Source organism: Chamaea fasciata, unplaced genomic scaffold, assembly GCF_029207755.1.
Source record: "Chamaea fasciata isolate MVZ Bird 193981 ecotype frontalis unplaced genomic scaffold, bChaFas1.0.hap1 SCAF_18, whole genome shotgun sequence".
NCBI classification, from domain to species: domain Eukaryota; kingdom Metazoa; phylum Chordata; class Aves; order Passeriformes; family Sylviidae; genus Chamaea; species Chamaea fasciata.
The window spans coordinates 1,950,633-1,973,905 of record NW_027094103.1 but is presented as its reverse complement, the minus strand read 5'-3'; the positions used below and the strand labels follow the sequence as shown (position 1 = coordinate 1,973,905).

At 46.0% G+C, this 23,273-nt stretch overlaps 1 protein-coding gene across 1 annotated transcript in view; it reads left to right on the top strand.

Moving 5' to 3' along the window:
- Nucleotides 1-23,273, top strand: part of FBXW8 (F-box and WD repeat domain containing 8) — a 51,524-nt gene that overhangs the window by 16,009 nt on the left and 12,242 nt on the right. Inside the window, exons 5-7 of the mRNA XM_066199705.1 lie at nucleotides 8,298-8,455; nucleotides 15,916-16,112; nucleotides 16,979-17,188. Of these exons, the coding sequence (XP_066055802.1) occupies nucleotides 8,298-8,455; nucleotides 15,916-16,112; nucleotides 16,979-17,188 (565 nt within the window). The remainder of the gene's footprint in view (nucleotides 1-8,297; nucleotides 8,456-15,915; nucleotides 16,113-16,978; nucleotides 17,189-23,273) is intronic.

Sequence of the window (23,273 nt, the reverse complement as noted above, 5' to 3'; positions counted from 1 at the left end):
CTGGAGCTCTTGGTTTACCTGTGGGTTTTGCTGCTGCAGGGATGTGCTCAGTGATGCCTTCAGTGTTCTCAGGCACAGGCAGTAATTTTGAGTTTGTAAATCCTGGTTTTCTACTAAGGCCAGACAAACCCATCCTTCTTTCTACTAAACTTCTTGAAGGTTTCATTTTTCCTCTTTGGGCTGTCACCATCAGTGCCTGGAGCTGAGGTGATGCCTCTCCTCTCTGCTGCTTGCAGCATGTTGCAGTTTGAGTTCCTTCCAATGAGCAAACAGATCAATTGCCGGCATCCTCACATGGTGTTTTCTCACCTCTGTCTGCAACTGGAGCCATTGTTTTATCTGTTCTTTGTCCTTTGTGACATAATAGGGCTGATGGAGCAGAGCCTTCCCAAATTGCATCATAATTCCTCCTGAATTCTTATGGAAAAGATAATTTTTTTCCTCCTGTACACGCAGTAATTTATTTCCTTTAATTAATGGGCCTGGGCTGATGCAAGCCACTGGAACCTTGAGCTAAGGGATGGGAGATTTTTTGCCCTAAAAATCAAATTACTAGAAACAGTTTGGCTTTTTCTAGTTGCTGCTTTTATAAATGTTCATTAAAATGTTTTCCTTACAATACAACCCTTTGGCTTGTTTCTGTTCCCTTGGCATGACATTTGCATGCACTTAATATAGAAGGTGAGGCAGAAGCCGTGAGGATGGTGAAATGTTAATTTTGTTACAGATAACAGTGCTAAGCTGTAGAACTACACACTCCAGCAGCTTAACCCACTTTCTCAAGGGATAATTTCCTAAATAAAGCCCTAAAAATGAAGGTAGAAGCTCTCTGCAGCTCCATTTCTGTCTAGGGTCCACAGATGGGCGTGGGTTGGTAAATTGGGAAGTCGGGTTTCCAGCAGAAGAGTTTGGGAACTGATCATGAGGATGCTCAGAATGGATTTCCTACATGCTAAATCTAAAAGTGCTTCCAGATCCATTTTGGGACACATTAGTCACATTTTTCATAGTTCTACTCGTGTATCAAGCAACTCAAAAGAACATTTGGATGAAATCAGGGATATTAATTTTCTACTCTGCATTCTCTACCAGCATTAGGATTGTTTCAAACTCTGGGTTTGGTTTACCCCCATCTGTTTTTCCTTGTGTTTTATGGTGTAGCTTTCTGCTATGTAATAGAAAATTTTCTCTTCCCTGTTCCATTTGTGCTTTATTTTTGGCCATTGTGTTCTATTTATAGTCCTTTTTTGCCATGTGAAGTAGCTCTTTTCTGCTACTATTACTTTTTCCTGAATCCCTTCCATAAGGAGTCCCTCAGCCAGGCTACCTGTTGGTTAGAGTTGGCACAATCAATGTCTCCAAAAACCTGGGAGAATTGGGAACATTTACCTCTTGCAGTCTTTGAGGCACCTCACCCTGTGGTAGATGTTTCTAAGCGGTCCATCATTCATCCCTCACTTCAAAGGAGTACAAAGAAGATGCTAGAATCCCTTTAATTCCGGTATTTTTAATTGTGATTGAGGTGCCTCCCAACATGTCGTGGTTCTGATGAAGAGATGTTTTGAAATTGGACACTGAGTTGTCTCATGTGAGCCCTGGACAGAAGATGAAGCTCAGGAGCAATTTGAACCAGCTTGAAGGTGTTTGGGCTTGGGTTTGCATCTTTAATTGGGTCTTATTCTTGAGCCTGCTGAGGGGGGCACTGGCTGATACCTTAATTAAACACATGAAGGACTGGAGAGTTGCTTTTGGTGGAATAAGGATGAAAGCTCTGAGGTGCTTGTTGGAGCAAGACAATGCAAAATACTCATTATTTTACTTGCTTATCAACAGGCGTCCATTTAAACAGAGACTGTTACTGCAGCAAAATTCCTACTGACTTCAATAAAATGCACTGACATTGTAAGGACTTCATAATCTTTTGAGTATTAACAGATGGTCACTGACTGCCTGAAACAAAGTTGTTGGGATTTTTTGTTTTTTTTGGTTTGTTGATCACCGCAGGTATCTGGAAACGGAACAGACTTTGCCTTCTGGAAATCAGACCTGACTGTGAAACAAAGGGGGTTCTTTCTCCTTCCTTTTCCTCGCTACAGACTCTTTAGAGAAAATATGGAAAATGTAAACTGGTTTCTGGTGTGTTTTATCAGAAGTCTTTGGTGACCAGCCCGACTTGGTGCAGCGAGCCTTGGCCTGGAGGGGTGTGCTTGAGGCAGCACCGAAAGTGAGTGGCACCAGCATCCTGTCTGAACAGAAACCCAGCAAGGGTCTTGTTGACCCTGTGCTTTGAAGTGAAATTCTGCAGTGCCAGCAGTACCCCAGCCATGAAGGAAAGCAGTTTGTCTTTGCTGCTGCCATGGACTGAATGAGCGGAGTCTGAACTGTTTGGAAAATGTTCCTGTTAACAGTTTTTCTTTTGTGTATTTGTCAGTTTATATATTAGTTGCAGTTGTACTTTGCACAAACACTAATTAGACAGCCATCAACACTCAGGGCCAAAGGCTTACTAACAATGCAACTGTGATAGCAATGTCTTAATTGGTTGAGTATAATTGTCATTAGGCAACCATAAAGACATCTGGGGCTCTGGAGAGAGATCAGCCTCCCCCTCCTCCTCTTCCCCAAATTTGTTCTGGCTACTGCTATGCAGCACAGTGGAGCTTTTTCAGATGAGATTCTGTGTTTTGACCAGTTTCCTGATGTTTTTCTCCTTATGAAATCGTCTGCCTCTTCAGCACCACTTCATTAGAGCTGTGCCCAGCCTCCAGCTCGGCTTCCTCCCACATGTGCTCTGCACTCTACCACCTGCTTCCCAGACATTCGTCGTGGGGCAGCAGCAGCAGCAGCTTTTAACCTCAGCTCCTTCTGCTTTCACTCATGTGAGAGGGCACGAGCAAAATGTTCATCTCATTAGGGCATTACTGCCAGTAAAAAGTAGTCATGATGCTTTTGGTTAGTGAGTAGGTGTTTTTATTGTATGTGAATTTCATTTTTCCCAGTTTTTCTGTGTCATATGCATTCCACCTATTGTTGCTCCATTTCAGCAAGATTTTGAGGCATCTCTGTAAGGCTTAAGCTCAATCTCCAGGCTAGTTTTTACAGCTAGATCCATATCTGGCCAGAATTACAGAACAGGCTCGTTGAGGAAAAGTATATTTAGAAAAATTCAGCTTGTCTCTTCTCCTGCTGCTGCTTCTCATGTGACTATGCTGAAATATTCCGAAGAACAAGGGCAAAGTGGAATGTGAGTCCATCAAAGAAGCTGAGTTATTTGGGTGGAGAGAAGGAAAAATGTGTCTGTGTCTAGAGAGAGCTGGGAGCCAGGTGTGGTGTGGATGGAAGGAGTGAGGGAAGGGGTATCAGGAGAGGGGCAAATTGGCCTTGTGTGCAACAGGCTTCTTGTTGCTCCCTGTTATGCTCAGGAGAGCAAGACTTTGGACAGCCTTTCTAAATGAAATGGAGCAGGTGTGGTCTCTAATGTGGGTTATTTTAGGGTTTGGGGTTGGGTTGTTGGGTCTGCTCAGTGCAAGTGGTATCAGGTGTTGGAGTATTTACCTGCCACTGCAGTAATCAGCTCATGGCACCCCTCAGGGGGAAACAGCAGCAACTGAAGGCTCTTGGTGTCAGAGCAAATAGGACGTGATTGTTGTGGTATTAAACAGGGAGGGAGTTTTGGGTTGGTTTGGGTGTTTTTTCACTCCAGCGGAAAGCTAAGTGGGCATTTCATTACCATCTCGGTAGAAAAATCAGTAACAGTGGGTTTGGAGTGCTGGGCTTGTTCTTGGGCAGGACTTGCCTCTGGGGTTATTTCATTGAGTGATCCAAATGAAAATTTCGGGGCAAAATGTAAAAGTTGTGGTGGGAAATGAATAGAAATCTTGAAATGATCTCGAAATAGTGCAGTGTGTTCCTCTCTCCAGCCATCTCTATTGATAGGGCAGATTTGCCAATTATCTGCAATAAAGCAGCCTTTTTATTTTTTTTACAGCAAGGCAGTGCTTTAATAGTTTAAAAGCCTTTTGTTGTGGCTACAAATTGAAAGTGTGGTGCTCTTTACAACAGCATTAATTTATTTTTTTTTTCCCTTCTGAATTGGATTCATCTGTGTTTGAAATTCTTCCAGTTCAGTCCTGGTGCAGGCCCAGTGCACTCTGGAAATGGGCAGTGGAGGAGCTGGTTTATCTCTCCCATTTCTCCAGGCTGCTTCCCTGCCCAGACCTGGAGCTCCACTCATGTTTCCACCACAGTCTTGTGGAACATCCTTTCCAATCTTTCAGCTTTGCTGCATGGGGCTGCACTGGGAAGGATGGGAATGGTGAGAAATGGGGGAGGAGGAAGCCTTAGGAACCTCCTGAGGAGCCTCTCCTGTGCTGGCACTGCTGGGGTTTCTGGGCAGCCACGGGGAAGGTTTGTGGGCTCTTGCAGGGTTCTCCTGGCACAGGGAGTCTCCCTGGTGTCTGTCACTGGAGGGAGCACCACAGCCAGGATGCTCTCAGGGATTGTTTGGCACTGTCAGAGCCCACTGGGCACAGCTGGACAAACTCTGGTGTCCTGCAGGTCCTGGCAAGGGCTGGGAGAGCACCTGTGGGGTTTTTATCTTCTTTCTGTTAGAGCCAGGATTAAATGCTCAAGAGATGTTGTTTCGTGTTCGGACTCAGATGTTTATTAATTCTTATCTATGTTACAGTCTCACAAGTTGTGGCTTCTAGCTGACAAAGTGAAAAATGGTTCTGTCTCTATCTCTCCAAAGTCTTTTAAGAACAAACTGTCCAATTAAGAAATGACTCCTAAATTATTTTTACTTTTAAGCCAATAACCAACCACCCGTGGCCTGCAATGTGGATTTTTCTATCCAATTACAAAATCCCACCCAGACTCGTGAAGAGGAAGGTGGAAAAGAAAGACTTAGCCTCCACCTGAAAATCTCCATCTTGCTTTATTTATATTATTATATGCTAAAACCTTAACACTGTTTTCCACGCTGTGATATCAAACACTTCTATTCAAACTCCACACCCACAATCCCAGTGCTGTCACTCCGTTTTGGAAGCCTTTTCCAAGGTTTCAGGTCAAATGCAGTGTTTGCTTAGGGGTCAGTGCCTGTCAGCACAGAAAGTCTAGAATTCCCAGGTTTCAACAAGTACCGTGGCTCCCTGGCACAGGAGTGGGGGTTCTCCAGCATGACCTGATCCACCAGGGACTGGAGGAGGCTGCAGGGTGGGCTGATGCAGACCCCACCAAACTGGTCCCAGCACAAACACACCAGAATTTGTGTCAAACTGATTTCAAACCAATGGCCAGAAGTGTTTGGTGGTGCTGCTCCAGTTTGAGCTTGGCTTAGAAGTGGTTCAGGTGGTTCTGCGTGAACAAAGAATGGTTCAAACTAAATTTTGATTTGATTGTATTCTGAGATAAAATTAATTTAAGGATTTACTGTGGTCCTGTGATGTTGGATCTCTAATTCCAGGATTGCAGTCACTGCCTTGTTGTTTTTCGGTGGATCCTTTGTGTCCCAGGCTGTGTAGGGAAACCAGATGCAGTGTGCCCTGAGAATTATCCAGCCCTGGGTCTCTCCTCCTGCCATTTTCTCCATCTCTGTCTTTCTTTTTACATCTCCAGCCTGGACTATGTGAGAGCTACACTAGGAGGAGATGCTGTTCTTCCCTGTTTATTTAGAGATGAAAACAAATATTCTGTCATTGAGTTCTGTCCAGTCTACCAGTGTTTTATGTCTCCCCTGAAACTCACTTTTCAGTGACAAGAGAATTTTGGCTTCCCTTGGGAGGAATCTGCTGCTCTTGGCAGTCAGGAGAAGCTTGAAAACATGACCCCAACCAACCCTAACATAAGGAAACAAAAATCAGCTCAAAATTAAAATGCTTCCAAAACATTGTGTGCCTCTTGTTGAGGGGGACTGCAGCAGATCTGTGCAATCACCTGTCCTGTTGTGGTTTATCTCCAGATTTTGAAGCAAAATGAGCCCTTTGCAGTTTTGCAACCTGAAGAGATTTGTTGTGATCTGATCCACGCTCTGTGCCCAATCCAACGTGAAGCATTTTGCTTTGGGGAAGCTTCTTTCTTGGTCTGTTCTTCTTAAATTGTGCTGCTGTGAATTGGAAATGAAAGCAGGATTCAGAGGGGGTTTGGGCCTCCTCTGCAGAGGGAGGGAAAGGCAGAAGTGTCCCACCCTGTTCTCTCATTTCCCTGGGTGTTCCCCAGTAAGGCACAGCAGAGGAGGCAGGTGACAAGGACATGGTTCCCTCTCTTCCTGATCAGTGCAGGGAATTAATGTGCATCTCTCTCTGCCTGACAGATTTCACCTCCCCCTGGGCACTTTAATTCCTTCTGTAAATTGGAGCCTTTTCACCAGGAGATGTTGGGAGTGATCTGCTCCCAGTACCAGGAGCCCCGGGCATGGCACTGCCCAGAGAACTGGGAAACCTGAGTGCAGCTTCCCCATCTCCTAAACCTTCCTTTCCTTCTTTTTCTGTGTAATTAACTGGTTTTTTTTCCTCATAAGCACAGCACAGCCAGATTCCCAACCACCAGACCCCTGAGGCTTGTAAGAATCATTCTTACAAAATACTTTCCCCCCCAAAATCAGGATGTAACAACAAAGGTGACAGAGCAGGAAGCACCTTTGATTTTCCAGAAGAATCCAAGTGTCAGCTGTGCCAGAGGAAGACATCTGACAGTGTTAATTATCACAGTTTTGTCAAAACTGGCCTTAAATAATTATTGAACTCTGGTCTTTGACCAGTTGTAGAAGCTTCTCTGCTTTTTCTGTGATTTATTTTCCTTTAATAGTCTCTTTTTGTGGGCATAGATGGCCCAGAGCGGTTTATCCATTGTTTGCTGTGTAACAACTTACTTTCATTCAGATATATTCAATATTATCTGACAAGTTTAGTTCTGTTTCTTTATCTCCTCATTGACAAGCTGATGTTAAACTACAGTTTTTGTGATACTTTAGTGAGCCTGCTGCAAAAAATAAACCGCTGTCTTAATTCTAAAGACACTTAGTCTAATTAATTATTAATTAGTCTTCAGACATGTAGGTAAATTGATCTATGGATGAGACATCAAGAAATTTATTCTATAAAAAGAAATTTCTTCCTATAAAGAGGAGTAGGTTGGGTGGGTGCTTGTATGGACATAGATAAATGCTCTGGTTTAACACAACCACCAGTCTTGAAAGACGGAAAAGAACCAGTTTGAAGTTTTGCCATGTTATAATTTAGGCTTGTTCCTGACTTCCTTTTTCATCTTGAGCTTGGCTGTCCTTGTGTGTTAATTGCAAAGTGAATATTGATAGTGGTAGCTCAGTTGTGTGGATCACAGTACCACGGAACGAACTGGGTTAGAAAAGAGCTTTGAGAACATCAAGTCCAACCTGTGACCCAACAGCTCCTCATCAACCAAACCATGGTACTGAGTGCCACATCCAGTCTTTTTTTTAAACATTTCCAGGGATGCTGACTCCACCACCTCCCTGGGCAGACAATTCCAGTGCCCCATCACTCTTTCAGTGAAGTTTTTTTTCTGATGTTTAACCTAAACTTCCCCTGGTGCAACTTGAGTCTGCGTCCTCTCATTCTGTCAGTTGTTGCCTGGGAGAAGAGACCGACCCCCTCTGGCTACAGCTTCCTGTCAGGGAGTTGTGCAGAGTGATAAGGTCACCTCTGACCCTTCTTTTTTCCAGACTAAACCACCCCAGCTCCCTCAGTCATTCCTCACAGGGTTTGTATTCCAAGCCCCTCACCAGCCTTGTTTCCCTTATCTGGATGCATTCAAGTGTCTCAACGTCCGTCCTAAACTGAGACACCCAGAGCTGGACACAGCACTCAGTGTCCATCCTAAACTGAGATCCCAGAGCTGGACACAGCACTCAGTGTCCTTCCTAAACTGAGACACCAGAGCTGGACACAGCACTCAGTGTCCATCCTAAACTGAGACACCAGAGCTGGACACAGCACTCAGTGTCCATCCTAAACTGAGACACCAGAACTGGACACAGCACTCGAGGTGCAGCCTCACCAGTGCTGAGCACAGGGGAAGAGTCACTGCCCTGCTCCCGCTGGCCACATCATTCCTTGTAGCTCCAATTTCAATTTACCTGCCTGCCTTGGTAGACTTTGGCACCGCGTTCTATAAAAGGGACTAAAATGTGCGAAGCTGCTGGTTTTGTGCACAGAGGACTGGGGGAGGATCAGTCTGGGAGCTGTTTTATCCCGTTCCTGTTCCTTCCTCCCTCCTGCTGCAGATGCAGTGGGGTGACCCTGCCCTTTGTTTTGCAGGTACACCTCAGGGGAGGTGAGGCTGTGGGACACGCGCACCTGGGACTACACAGCCCCCGTGCTGGCAGCAGTGGCGGGCCCTGGAGGGGCTGGAGCCCCGCCACACGTCTCCTTTGTCAGGATAAACAGCTCCCTGGCCGTGGCAGCCTACGAGGACGGTGAGCAACCACAACTCTCTTCCCTATTTAAACAAGAGCAAAAAAAAAAAAAAAAAAGGCTTTACAAAAACTGAAGCAGCTGTGCTCAGCTTTTTGTGTGTCTGTAATCCTGTGTATCCACACACACGCACACACTTGCTTTTATGTGAGAAAGTTGGCCAATAACCCTAAATGCATTAGGAGGCCTTGGAACATTGCACCCATTAAAACTGAGCTTTAATTCCTACTGGAGCTGCTGCACAAAGCTTGAGTGCCAGGCTGTAGTCCAGCCAAGCTATCTTAAGCAAATAACTTGTTTTGCTATAAAAATATTAAATATTCTTCCACCAGCCTTCTCCTCTGGCCAAAAGTCCCTTGGGGTGCTGTGGAGCTTTGTTATGGGGATGGTGGTAAACTTGGATGTCTGATTAATCCCCGTCCCTCTCTCTCTTGGCATGGTGTGTGGATGCACCGAAGTGTTGGTTTGCAGTGCTGGGTTGTTATTATATACTTGGATTTAAAGAAATGAAAGCTTTGACTTAATATTTAGTGAGTGAAACCCTCATAAAATCCTGGTTGTGTGCATTGTTTTAAATATCCTTAGAGGGTTTCTATAATGGACAGCAAGAGCCAGAGACCAACATCTTCTGGATGTGGGAACAGCAATTAAAAAACTCAGGTTTGGACAGTGCCAGCCGACTGGGATCCTAAACTGAGGGGCTCAGGCAGAACTCAACTCCCATCATCTTTCTTTAAAATGTATAATTTGATACTTAAAATGTCTCCTTGGGTAGAAATAAGGGATATTTGTAAGTTTAGAGAGCTTTGTACACATACTGTCTTTGATCCTTGGTACTTCTACGTGGTGAAAACAAAACAGAAGGTGGATGCTCCAAACAAAATCCCTAATCCATACTTTTATTTTAAAAGTAAATTAAATGCTTTATGTGTTTTAAGATTCTCGACATCCTTAGCTGTTTTTTTAGCTTGGATCATGCCAGGGTGGTTTTCTGTGGGTATAAATTGTTAATAGGCAACATTTTCTGATAACAGCAAATCTGGTGTTATTAATATTATTTACTGGAGTCATAGGAAAATTATAACACAGGTTTAAATGCTGGCTTTTTTTTTTCCATTGTGCCAAACAATGACTAGCAGAGGGTCTTTTGTTTGTTTTCTAGTTTCCCACTGACTAATCTAATAATTTGTCTGGGTTTTTTGCCTGTCATATCCCTTGCTGTCAGTGCTGTGACTGAACTAGTTTGCATAAAGCTCGGCGTCTTTTATTCTTTTGGGTAGAAATTTTAATAGGCTCTGTGATACGGCAGTTACTCTGATTTGAGAAGCCTTGGTCAGAATAGATTAGTTTCTATGGGAATAGGGAAATAAAAAGACCCATTTTAGCAGTGTTTACTAACTGCAAGCCGAAAGCACGTATTTACAGTTTGGTGGAGAGAGTTATTTTAAATTTTGGGGAGGGAGCGGACGGCTTTGAAGATAATGTGTTTGATTGTTCTTTGTTGTACTTTTCCAGCTCCCTTTTCCTCTTTGTTTGTAAGTTTGACTAACCCAGAGAAACCATCTGCTCGTGTTGGAGGTGGTGCTGTCAGGCAGTCTAGACTTCCCTGGCGAATCCCTGGCTCGTCCCGATCCCATCGGCTGCTCCCGGTCCCGCAGGGCTCCCGCAGCGCTGGGAAGGGCTGACAGGCACAGCCTGCCCTGTCCTGCTCCTCAGCTCCCTTCCCCAGGCACAGCAAGGACAGAGGTTTGTCCTCCCGGGATGCCCCAGTCCCAGCTGGGTTGTCACTCCACGGTGGCCCTGAAGGAAAAAGGGATTGTGGCTCCTGGTGAAACGGGCTGCAGGGAGAGGGAGAGGAGGGAGAAATGGATGGGGAGCAAATGAAGTTCCCTGTGCCCGTGCCAGCGCTCAGTGGGGGCACTGGATGTACACCTGGGGCAACGGGACTTGGCAACTCGAGCCACAGTTGTGATTTTTGAATTCCAACCCACTGGCCTCATATTTCTTCTGCCTTGTTTCCTATTGTCAGCACTGGCAGTGCTCCAGTTTGATTTTACCACTAATTGTGTTGCACGTTACCGAACTGAAATGAATCAAATCAAAATGCTTTTCCTGGAGCATTAGATAAAGCAGGCGAGGGTTCTGGGTAATGAGCAGATGCTGCTAATGCAGGGACAGGAGAGGCCTTGCCAGGACTCCATCTGCTCCATGCTTGCCTGCCTTTGGCTGGGAGCCACAGCTTTTGGGAAACAGCAGTCTACTTCAGCCATCCCTCTCCCCCCTGCGCTCTGAAGTTGCACGGTTTGACTGGAAAACATTGTGCGGCAACAGGAGAACAGAACTTTTTCCTGCTCTCCTTTAAATGCCGCGACCACCCTGGTGTAGGCATGGCGGGGAGCACAGCCCTGCTGCCCTGCTTGGACCCCCTCAGACCCACTGTGAGGAGCTGGTGGCCCCTCACAAGCTGCAGAGTCACTCCATGGAGCAGAGGAGGGTGCTTGCTGCAGCGGTCAGAGGTGCTCCTGCTGCTGCAGGCTCCAGGAGGGGAATTCTGGCAGTGCTGCTTTTGGGAATTCTGTGCTCTTGTCCTTTCTGATGCCCCTAAAGCTGCCCTGGGGGTGTTGTCCCTTCTGTGCCCTCTTTGCAGAGTGATGGGTATGGTGCCTTTTCCTGAATGCCAGGACATGCTCCAAGAGAGCCAGGAGCATTCCAGGCTGGCTGAAGGAAAAAAATGTTAGAAGAAAACTGCAGGGTCTAGGGCTGGGATGTTTATTCCCATTGGTGGCTGTGGGTGCAGATCTCTTGGTTTGGGTGAGTGGAGTGTGCTTTCCCATCCCAATTATCCCATTCCGCATGCTGGGAATGAAACAGGGTCTGTGCCTTCTCCGAGGGACTGTCCAGGGATGGATTTGTGTGGAAATCCCTGGAAGAAGGGTGGTGGAGGTAAAATCTGGGAACATTTGGTGGGAACTGGTGTGGTAATGGTGGTATGAGGGCAAGGTTTTTGTCACTGAGGTCTGATCTCTCACTCTTTCTACCCTCAGGACCTGCTGGAAGTGAAAATTAAATGTAAAATGGTTAATGAACTTCAAGTATCTACTGAGGTTAAATTGGCTCCTCTACCTAGAAATGTTTTTGGGAAAAACTCAAAATTCACAGCAACAAGTTTTGATACTCCAGGCTGGTGCTCATTTCCACCCATGCTTTTCTTACACTTCTTGTACTTCGTAGAGATATGATATAGCTGAAATTAATGTTCCCTCTTTGGGAGTAAAAAGAAACACCTGTAAGGAGCCGTAGAATCACAGAATAGCCTGAGCTGGAAGGGACTCACGAGGGTCATCAAGTCCAAGGGTTTTCAGAAGGTAAAAAAGAGTTTTATTTTATTTAAATCAAGGTGGCAAGACCACAAATCTGAAACAGGACAAACATCATGGGGATGATGTGGATTCAGCACCTTCTGGCCTTCCCACGCCGTTGTGTTTAGAAGCTGAAGTGAACGAGCATGTGAACCACGAGCACATTTGGATTCCCTGCTCCAGCACAGACAAAATTCTGGGATTTTAATTTTTTTTTTTCAGATAATGCACATGTAAATTGCTTTACATCTCCCCCAAAGCTGGCAGCAGCCACCAGCTGACAGCAAATGCTGGTTTACACATGGAAGAGCTGATGCAATGGGTCTTCAGGATCCGAGCTGGGATCTTCCACACGCAGATCCAGCCCTCCCATCCCAAGCTCCCCGGGCAGGCAGCTTGGGTGGGCAGTGCCCTGTGCTGTGCCCAGCTCGGGAGGGGCTCAGACAGGCTGTGTGACACTGCCAGACACAGCCAGGATAATATTTACAAGTGAGATTTAAGGCTGTTTGCTCTGTGTTTGTGCTGTCTCGCCCTGTCGGAGGATTAGGGGATTTTAAAGGAAAAGAGATACTTGGGTTTGTTTAATTTTGTAGCAAATGTGTTGCCTGTAATAGCAGAGAAAAACCTGTGTGGAAACAGATGTAACAGCTGCTTTTGCAGGATGTCTTTTGTGCTGCCAGCACTGCTGATGGAGAGAGAGGAGCCTCCGGCCTCCCACCTTTGACACAGCAAGAGCTGTGCAAGGCTGGTGATGCTCCCGAAATTTGGAGTTCAGTCAGGATCAGCACTGCGCTCCCTGAGGCACAGCAGCCTCATGCTCAATGTTTTATCCAAGTACTTTCCAGTCTGGAGTGAGTGGCAATAAATGGACCTTTCATCGGGCCACAGTTCAAAAAATTGGGAGTTGAATTTTTTGTCCAATCTGGGGCAAAGTGATAAACGAGGCTGGTGCAGTGATTGTCAGGTTGAATGTCACAGCATTACACCATCAGCAGAAGCTTCTTGCATTTCTTTTCTTAAACTACACGGACTTTCCAGCTTGCTCATAATTCTAAATAATTTGGGGGAGTTGTTGTTAGAGTTCAGTTGGAACAATCACAATTACGGTGCAGATTTTAGCGTGCCGTGAAAGCGCTGCTTATAATTTTGATTTCATGACCTTCTAACACTAGGAAGATTTCAATATTAAAAAAAAAAAAAAAAGATAACGTATGGCTGCAACCTTAACTTCACCTCAGCAGAGGAATTGCTGTGGAAATGAGGCACTGGGCAATGCTGGAGGCAGGAAGACAGACTGTGGAGAGCAGTGATCTCATCTGCACTGCTAAATCTTAGCCTGATTTTTTTTTTTTTCTTTTTTAGTGCCACACTAATAACCTGAACTGGAATGGTGTGGGATTTTTTGCTCTTACCCAAACATGATTGACTGTTGCAAGGACTTGCACACCCATAAATACCTTTTACCGTTTCTGCAGCGAAATGCAGAATATTCTGAGCAGCACGTTTAGCCCTCATAGCAGCTTCACCTATTTATAAATCCAGTGGAGTGTTTGCTTTTTCTGTTTTCCTTCTGTCCCGATCCCTGTGCATCCCTCCCAACTCAGGATATTCGTAGAACTCTCCCTGTTACTCTTTACTTTGTGCTCCTTCATCACATGTGAATTTGTGACTGGTCACTTTTTTTTTTTTTAGATTACCAGGAATGTATTGCTCATATCATGTATCAGATGTTGCACACTCTGTGTTTGCCTGGTTAAAATCTTTTATTTTGGGCGGATTTTGTCATGGTTGAGATGCAGTAATAATAATAATAGTAATAATCATAATAGTAATAATAATTAGTGACTTGTTGCCCAAAATTAGAGAGCAGAACCCTGAGCTCTGGGTTTCCCAGTTTGTTCCTGTGGTCAGAATAATTATTTTGTCCATTTAGACACTGTTAAACCCAGTAGAATGTTCATCACAGAGATGTGTAAACAAAAGGCTTCACTGGAAACAGATCAGCCTCCCTTTTTCTCCTCCATGAACCTGGTCTTTAATTGGGATAAATTTTCTGCTGAACAAAAATTGAAAATCCTCCTGCTTGGAGGAGCCTGGCAGCCAAACCTGTGGTCCGACACAAAAGTCCGGTTCTGACTCCCTTTATCTGATCTCAGTTTATCACTGATGGGGTTTTTTGCCTCTCCTGGAGAGGAGACCTCCCCATCCCTTTGCTTTGGGGAAGAGGTGCCTCAGCTCAGCCCTGGCGTGGGGTGCAGGGGATGCAGCCTGTGCTGCCCAGTTGGATTTGTTAACTGGTTTTAAGCTGTGTGCACCCAGTCTGTTTTGCAAACCCAGTTCAGCAGTTATTTACCTTTCAAGCAATTAACATAATTACCATTATGCTAAGAAGTAATTTTGGGAAGTTCTGCTCCGAGCCCTTACGGCTCCGTCGGGACAGTTTTAGTCGGGACTTATCTTTTTGATGGAAGCCTAATTGCAGTTTTGGCTTTGTGTAAACAAACAGAGGCGGCTAATTGTTTAGGCAAATAGCAGATTAATTTAAATATTCATCCCTAATAAAACAAAAATGGTCCCCATTATGGTACTCATTCCCATGGTGAGGAATATAAATATTCAGTGGGAGTGCCATTAGACAGGGATCTTAAGGATTATCTGCATTATTTCACATCGGTAGCACTTTCCAGATACCAAATAATCTTTACAAAAGCTACCATAAATCAATTTAAACTCATTTAGCTACCATTTCACTATGTGCAGTTTCATTACCACACTCTTGCTTCACCTCCTCTGGGACTGGGGAGGAGTGTTTGCAAACTGGCAGTGGTGCCCATCCACAGCTGTCTGTCAGGGCTTTTATGTCTCCTTCTGAAGGAAGAGCTGCCATTAATCATTTCATCATTAACGTGCTCCACTGGAAGGGAGGCTTCTCCAGCCCTGCCTGTCACGCTGGAAGATTGCTTCTCCTTAATTCAGTGCAAAGGTGGCCCAGAAGGCTCCAATTCCCTTCTGTTCCCTCCTGATTGCCTCAGGTTGCTCTTACTCAGATTATGATGCTTTTAAATAGAGAATTGAGGAGCCAAGCTGGCAAAAATGCAATTACAAATATGTTTTGTTTTGGCTTACGCTCCTTTATTCTTTAGGATTTGTATTCTTTAGGTTTTCTCTGTGGTGACCAGGGACAGGACCCCGGGAATGGCTGGAGCTGTGTTAGGGAGGTTTAGCTGGAGATCAGGAAAGGTTTTTCCCCCAGAGGGTGCTGGCACTGCCCAGGCTCCCCAGGGAATGGGCACAGCCCCGAGGCTGCCAGAGCTCCAGGAGCCTTTGGACAGCGCTGCCAGGGATGGCCTGGGTGGGATTGTTGGGGGGTCTGGGCAGGGACAGGGGCTGGGATGATCCCTGTGGGTCCCTTGCAGCTCAGGACCTTCTGTGGTTCTGTGAATTGTGCAGCAAAGTGACTTAAAATTGGAGTGTGGTTCTTCCTCACTGGTTTTGGGGTGATTGAGAGCCTCTCTGTAACAGAACAAAATTTCAGGTGTCTGTTTACATCTGATCTCCAAACATGGAAATGTGAGAGAAGTCAAAGAGTCTTCCTCAAGGTAGTTACTAATCTTATTGGTAAGTCAGAAACCGGGAATCAGGTGCAGAGCAACAGAGCCTGGAATCACAGAATCACAGATGGATTTGGGTTGGAATCTTAGATCTCATCCAGTGCCACCCCTGCCGCGGCAGGGACACCTTCCACTGTCCCAGGCTGCTCCAAGCCCCAGTGTCCAACCTGGCCTTGGACACTGCCAGGGATCCAGGGGCAGCCGCAGCTGCTCTGGGCAACCTGTGCTGGGGCCACCCTCCCAGGGAGGAAACCCTTCCCAATATCCCATCTATACATCCCCTCCTTCAGCTTCAGGCCAGAGCACCTAAATTTCCTGTGAAGCTGTCCCATGGTCAGAGGAGCCACAGCACCCTGAAGTTCAGGTGTCCTGCCCTCATCTCTTCCCCGTATAGCCCTTTGTTCCCCCAGGTTGATTTGCAGCTGTTGAAAAGCCCTTTGAAAGCCGTGTCAGAGGCTGAGCTAACTCCCAGTGCCCATTTCCCGTGTGCAGGCACCGTCAGTGTGTGGAGCCTGCTGCTGGGGCAGGAGCCCATCCATCACTTCCAGCACAACCAGCGCATCCAGGCCCTGGCGCTGGCCCCGGGCGGCTCCGCGGTGGCCACGGCGTCCGGCTTCCAGGTCAAGGTGGAGAGCCCCGACGACAGAGGCTTCTGGCAAACCCCAGGAACCTTTGAAATCCAGAAATTGGTGAGTCTCCAGGCTGCTCTGCTTCGTTCCAGGAGCTCCTGATCCGCTAATTATTTGTGGTAGGGTGAAGATGGTTCTTCTAAAAGTCTTACAGCCTGAGCTAGATCGAGGCTCGAGGCTCTGACTTACCAGCTCGAGCCTCTGTCTTTGGAGCAGGTTAAGGGATGAGTCTTCCATCCCTGAAGAGCAAGGGTGAACTGCTGGCTTAAACTAGGAGTGAAAATGAACACAAGTCCATATGGTGCAGGAGGTTGGCTGGGTTTAAATTTTTTTTTTTTTTTTTGTCAACAATAAACTAAGTTGGCTCATTTTGTAAATCAGTTTTCTCGCATAGAATTGGAGCTGAAACTCCAGGTCTCATTCCAGATCCACACTGTCTGATTAATTCTGAGGCAGGATATTGCAGGCAGCCTAATAGTGGCACTTGTGAAGCTGTAACTACTCGTGCAGCTTCTTTAGGTTGCACCTTCTGTCACTGAAGTTTTGAGAGTTGTAATTAGAACTCATTCTCTGAAGTTTTATTTTGTCTCAGAGTATCAGCATTTGTTCAAAAGGGGAAGGAAGTGTGTAGGAATAATTGAGTCTTGCAGCCTCTCTCCTGTAGGAGGAAGCTGTGCAGTTAAAGGGTGTGAAGTGATTTAAACCACTCCTGATTAATCCCCTCTCCAAAGCTAAATCAGTCTTACAGTTCAGCAATGAGCTTGAGACTTGGTCTTTGTGTAGAGTTAATCCATAACTGACATGATTCAGGACACACATGAGTAGTTTGTTCAGTTCAGCACGCGGCACTAGCGATGCAAAAGAGTTTTTGACTGTATTAGAATAAATTAAAATAAAAAATAAAATAAAAAGTCTGCTCTTTTTAGGTCAACTTCCTTAATCTGGTTCCAGATGTCACGGGGAGCCCAGTGGCAGTGGCAGCTGCAGAGGACATTGTCTATCTCCTGAAAGCAGAAGATCCTGGCAGAATCCTCCACTCTGTCTATGGTCAGCCTGTCACCTGCCTGGATGTGGCTGCTCACGAAGCAGCCTTTGGCATCAAAACCTTTGGCTGGTTATTGAACGAGCCCAACCAGGTACTGTAATTATTTTCTGAGAAGATTTCTATACCTTTATAATTAAGGAAAAAAGAGTTCATGCTGAGGACTTCTTTCCCTGCTCTCCAGCTTTTGACAGTAGAGAGGAGACAATTCAATGCAATAATATGATATTTCTTTGTGCTCTCCTGTGGGCTGAAGTGAGGGATTATTGTTCAGCCAGCTGAGTTCACTTTGGAACCTCTGTTCCTCAGCAGGGTCCAGCTCAGTCTATGCTACATCGATGGCATCAGGGGGAGCTCATCTCAAAGAACCCACCTAAAAACCCCAGTAAACAACCCCAAATCCCAAACCATGCCTCAGCCTTTCTGGTGAGGGATCCTGAGCAGTGTCAGGCAAATGAGCACCCTTAGGAGGAGAGTGAGTTTTGTGCTGTGCTCTTGAGTATTTGGCCAAACTGTAAAGAGACTTTGGTGTTTCCAGATGCCTCGGGAAGAGTTCCTGTCCCTTTCCTGCATCTTGCCTCCCTTTTGCACTCCCTGGTTTCATTCCAGTTTTGTGTTACACTTCAGGCTATCAGCAGTGAGGGAAGGAGGGTGCTTCAGGCAGCTGGAGAAGGGAGCAGGAGTGGAGCATCCAGGAGAAAGGACCTGTGGTCTGGAGTGTGAAAATGCAGGATTTTCCTTGGCAAGTGACTGGAATGGGAAAGCTTTATTTAGGACTTCCTCTGTAAGGAATAAACGTGTCCAGCTACATCTCATTGCCCTTAAAACCCCCATTTGCTCACCATAAATACCTCGAGGGCTGAGATGCTGGGAGCTGTGCTGTCTTTATTAATTCCTTTGCTGTTCTAATCCAGCTCCTTTCCCTGCAGAGGTGGGAGGTCAGGAGGTAAAATTGCCTCGTTTGGGCGGCATTACCCCAGTGATCACTTTCGTGCCTCATAAAGAGCAGAGAAACCTCCCCAGGCCCCGAGCGGCGCCCAGCAAAGCCGGACATCTTTCCTCATTTAGTTCTGAGCTCCCTGGCTCTTGCTGGCGGATTATATTAAGCCTGGTGCATCCTAATCAGGGAGATGGGCCCAGACGGCCGGGGGGTGTGACAAGGACACTGCCTTGGCACCGCTGCTCCAGCTGACATCACGCCGGAAATTAATTACCGATGTCTATTATGATAATTACCGGCCCCGCGCAGACGTGAAGGGACTTTGCAGCGGCTGATTACGCCGGGCACACGGTGACAATCTGTCTTTGGGAGAGCTCTCCTGCCTGGAAGTGGAATCCTGGAGGATTCCAGCTCCGTTGGCTGCTGCCTGTGTTTCTCCCCAGTTTGGGGTTTGCTTTGTTTTCCTCGGGGTTATTATTTTCCTTCTGGCAATGCCTGCCTAGTAACCTGCTTCCTGATGAAAGCGCTCAGGGAAACCATCTTTGCCCTCCCTCTCTCTTCTTTTTTTAAAATCATTTTCTAATTTTAGCCACGTTTGACAGCAGAGCCGAGATCTGAGGCATAAATTTTGTGGGAACTTTCATGTTGGAGAGGAGGAAAACATCAAATCCGTGGCCTAGACTTGGCTCCTGTCAGATGACAGACACCCGTGCAGGAGGGAGGGGAGAACAGAAATGCTTCATCCCTGAGAAGTTCAGCTCACACTTTACTAGCACCAGACAACCCAAATATGATGCTGTTTCTTGAAAGTTCCTCTGCTTTAGTGCTCCTGGAACTCTTTTTTGAAGTTAAGCTATGAAAGATTTTGTTGTTAACTCACCATGAAATCCCTTAAAGTCCAAATTCTGAGATCTGTGTTCCCATCTAGGCTTGTCTAGGGCTAATGAAACAGCCCAGAAAATGACCCATGGGGGAAATCCTTATTCCCAGGGCATCCAGGGGACATTCCTTGAGGGATGATGTCAGGCCAGTGACACATCCCCCCGTGTCAGGCAGTTGGGAGCCCCGTGATCACAGAGCTGCTGCAGCACCACCAAGGCTGAGCATTCACCTGTGGGAATTTTGGCTTTAAACACCGTGGGGGAGATTAAATCCACAGATTGGCTTTGGTCCTCTTCATGTCAAGGTCTAAACCTCATAAGGAGGCAGCAGGATGAATGTTAGGCTTGACTTCGCCTGGTTTCTGATGCAATCTGGATCTGGCTGGAGCTGTTTTCATAGCTGGTGCCTTTATAACCTTCCCTGAATCTGCTGTCAGGTAAGTCTGGTCTCCTGCTTTAGCTCAGGTGAGCTTTGTGGATTTTTTCTATGAAATTTAGAGGTGTTTATTCTCCTGAGATGAGGGGAAAAAATCCTAAAGCACAACTTCCTCCTGTATTTCAAATTCTATTCAAAAATTTTAACATATTCAGCAGTTCTTGGGGATATGAGATACTGAACAAAGGAGGATTCGGGGGGTTCATGTAGCATGCATGAGAATTTTTATTGCAGCTCTTGTCAGGCACAGTTCAGCTGTGGGTTTGGTTGCTTTGTGCACAGACCTGGTTCCAGGACTGGTGGATGGGAAGAGAGGAGGGAAGGGATGATTTTCCAGCTTCCAGCTCAGAGGCAGAAGGCTGGATGTGCTGAGATCAGCTCTCTTGGGTGCTGCTTGTTAGTGCTGTCTCTTGTGCAGCTCTTGGGAGCTGCTGGTTGCCTTGTACTTGAGGAAAGGTGTTCAACCTCACCTGGCTCCTCTCAGCAGCCATGGAAACACTGCCTGGGTTTGCTCCTGGATTTCATGTTCCCATGGATTTCTTCAGCTGATTGGAAATGTGAGTGTATCCAGTGGAATTAACCACTGCTCTGAACTGATAGTGAGTGAAAACGAATTTTATATCATAGAATCCCAGAGTGGTTTGGGTCGGAAGGGACCTTAAAGTCCATCCATTCCCACCCCCTGTCGTGGGCAGGGACACCTTCCACTATCCCAGGCTCATCCAAGTCCTGTCCAGCCTGGCCTTGGACATTTCTAGGGATCCAAGAGTAGCCACAGCTGCTCTGGACAACAGCAAATAATCCTTTAAATTGAATTTCGTACTTTACTGTCATTTTTGGATGATATATTTAGGTCATGGTTTCTTTATATGAGCTTTTACACCTTACTTACACCTTATTTTAACTAAAATCCTTCTAAATGGGAAGCTGCATTGTCTTTTCTGGTGTCGAGTGTCTCCAGTTTACACAGAGTTCCAAAGACTTCCATTTTTTTTAATCTTAGTTTTTCTTGTTAAAAAATGTGAGGTTTTTCACTTCTGTTGGCCCCCACGACCCTTGTAAAGAGCCCAGTTTTCAACAAATTCCTCTTCTTGAACTCTTGTGTTCATACCAGTAGAAGGGCAGGGCTTGCTGGTGGCTGAACAGATGGATCTTGCCCAAATGTCTCTCTTTGAGGAGCTGCAGGTCTGCAGGGTGTTAGCAGATCTTTGGAGGTGTTGAAAGGTGTTTCAAATACCTTTTTCTTTCTAAATGCTTTGATACCATGTCAGAGAGGCAGAACTCTCTGAGGAACTGAACTGTGCTGGCCACTACAAGAAAAAGAGACCAGCAGAGAGTCCAGAACTTTTCCTTGTCTAAACTTTGCATGATTTATTGACCAAACGCTGTAAACGGCCAGGAATAATTTTGCAAGTTGAAATAAACAAAAGGCTAAATAAATAAATAAATAATAAAAGAATAAATCCCTTTCTATTGGCTGACATTAAGGACATCCTGCTTTTTCCCCCCCTGTTTGTGCTATAGAGTGTGAGTGCCTCAAAATTGGCACAGCAGCTTAGGTGGGTGCCCCAGGTTTGGAAAATACAGCTGCTAGGATGTGCCATGAATATTCCAGGTGATGAAACCAAGGGATTTAATTCAGTTTTTTAAGGTTCTCCTTGCCTCCCTTCTCCACGGGAGAAGGTTTCCCTCAGGTTAGGGAAAACCTGTCCCTGGGCTAGAGGGGTTTTTTGAGTGTGTGGGTGGTTCGGTGGGTAAACACAACATCCTCCCCACGGGTGCTGGAGCTCTCAGCCCAGGCTTCAGCCACGAGTCAAACGAGCCTGGTGACCCCATTCCAGGTCCTAGCAGACATCTGCCCACATCCCAGCCCATCCCAGGCTGGCAGAGCCCCGGGGGCTGGCAGTGCCCAGGGCTGCAGGTGCGTTGGCGGCGCCGGCACAACGCTTGGCTCCCCTTCTTGCCACCAGCCTGAAGCCTCACTCTGGAACTCCAGGCACAGGGAAACTTCAAAGGGAAAAGCAAACTCCACTTGTCTTTAGCTCTGTGTGTGACTTGTGCAGCAGGTGTTGGATGGGGAGGAGCGGGGAGCTGCTTTTCCTGCTGGATTTGCTGGGAGCTGTGCGGGCTCTGCTGCTTTTGGGTTTTTCAGGCGTTGCCCGGCGCATGCGTCTGCCAGGAAGAGTCACCTTTAGGATGGCATGAAAGTCAATTTTCCACATGCTCAGAGAAGCACTCGTGTTCCCAGCTCCCCACAATGACTTATATCTGGCAAGAACTTGAAAAATAGTCTCTCTGGCTGATTGTCAAAAATTACATCATATTGGAGTAAACTGCTTTTAAATCAAACATCCATTATTCATGGATATTAACTGCTTATTTTATTTATTTATTTATTTTAACTGGCTGTTTTGTGTTTGATTTACTCTTTTTCTTCCTCTCTGATTGTCTGTCTGTCTCCCTCAGCTGCTCCTTTTAAATCTTAGCTCATCTTGAAATTTATGGAGCCAGAACACTTATCTGTGTGCACAAGTCTCAGCGTGCTGACCTTGCATTTGTTAACAGTCAAATTGTTTTTGTTGTTGTTGCAGTGTTATGTGCCATATTTACAGTAGGCAATCCAATACATTTGCACTGGGAAACTGTGCCCCTGGGGCTTGTAAACTTTAAAAATATTCTTGTTTTCCACATCACTTTAGAAATAAAATCCAAACTTGCAGCAGTGTGTACCATATGTTGTCTTTAATTTGATGAGTTCCCCCACAAATGCATATTCCTGCTTTTGTAGGTACTCTCTGGATTGGATGGGTTTGACCTGAGCAGAAACCAGATTCCTTTTTATTTATGGTGGACTTGGAAATTCACAACCTTTTTTATTTTTTTTTTTGGCAATATTTGTGTGTATTCAGGCAATGTTTTTCCAGTTGGCAGAGGACTGGACCAAAGCAAAAGGGAGAAACATAATCTGAAAATTAATGTAAATGCAGTTCTCAGGCTTGCTGCTTGATCCTCTGCCACTCTGAGCAACTCAGGGTGGTTTTATTTTACTTAAAATGACAGAAACCTCAATCCTGGACAGTTCTTTCTGAAAAAGTGGTTCTGTAATGGATCCTGTGTGTTGTTCAGTGAGGAGAAGGATGTAGGGTTTGAGTGTGGTTTTACATTGTGCTTTTTGCTCATATTTATTATCCTTTCTCCACAACAGCATCTAAAAAAGAACCAAACACCCCACATGCAGAGGGGTTCACCCAGGTCTGAGACACAGCTCAGTCTCCACCTGCCACACGCTGTTCCTGTGGACAGGAATGGGCTGGGAAGCGAAAAGGAAAGGGAGAGCAGCTCTTCCCCAGGGCAGGCGTGTGCTGGCTGCCATCCAGGACAGTGGGATGGACACCCCAGCTCTTGTTGAAAGTACCACAGGCTCTTTGATAACAAGTGCTCAGGGATTTGTTGTTTTAATGTTCCGTCCAAAAAAGACATCTCCAACAGCACAGCATCCCAAAACACCTGCTGGGGTTTTGGCCACGCATGGAAGAGTTCCATCAGCAGCATTTCCTTCAGTTCCTTGGTTTTTCTTGGAAGTGTCTCAAGCAGAGTGCATCGACCACGCTTGACCTCACTTAGCTGCGAGATGTAACAAAGCTCCCAGCTCAGCTCTTCTGGCTCCAGAGCCTTTAATTCTTTGGGAATTAATTTCAGGCATCTTTCACGAGTTCTTGGACGGCATTTAAAGAGAGTTCCCTGTCCCCACCTCTCTGCAATTCCGTGCAGAGCAGTAACTTTGCCTTTTTTCCCGTGCCTGGGCTGGGGGATTTGCCAGGCTCCCGGCGCATCCCTCCCGCAGGAGCGGCCACAGGCTGAGCCGTGCCCAAGTCGCCCAGTAAAGAGGGGAATTAGTCTAATGCACTGCCTTAACAAAGGG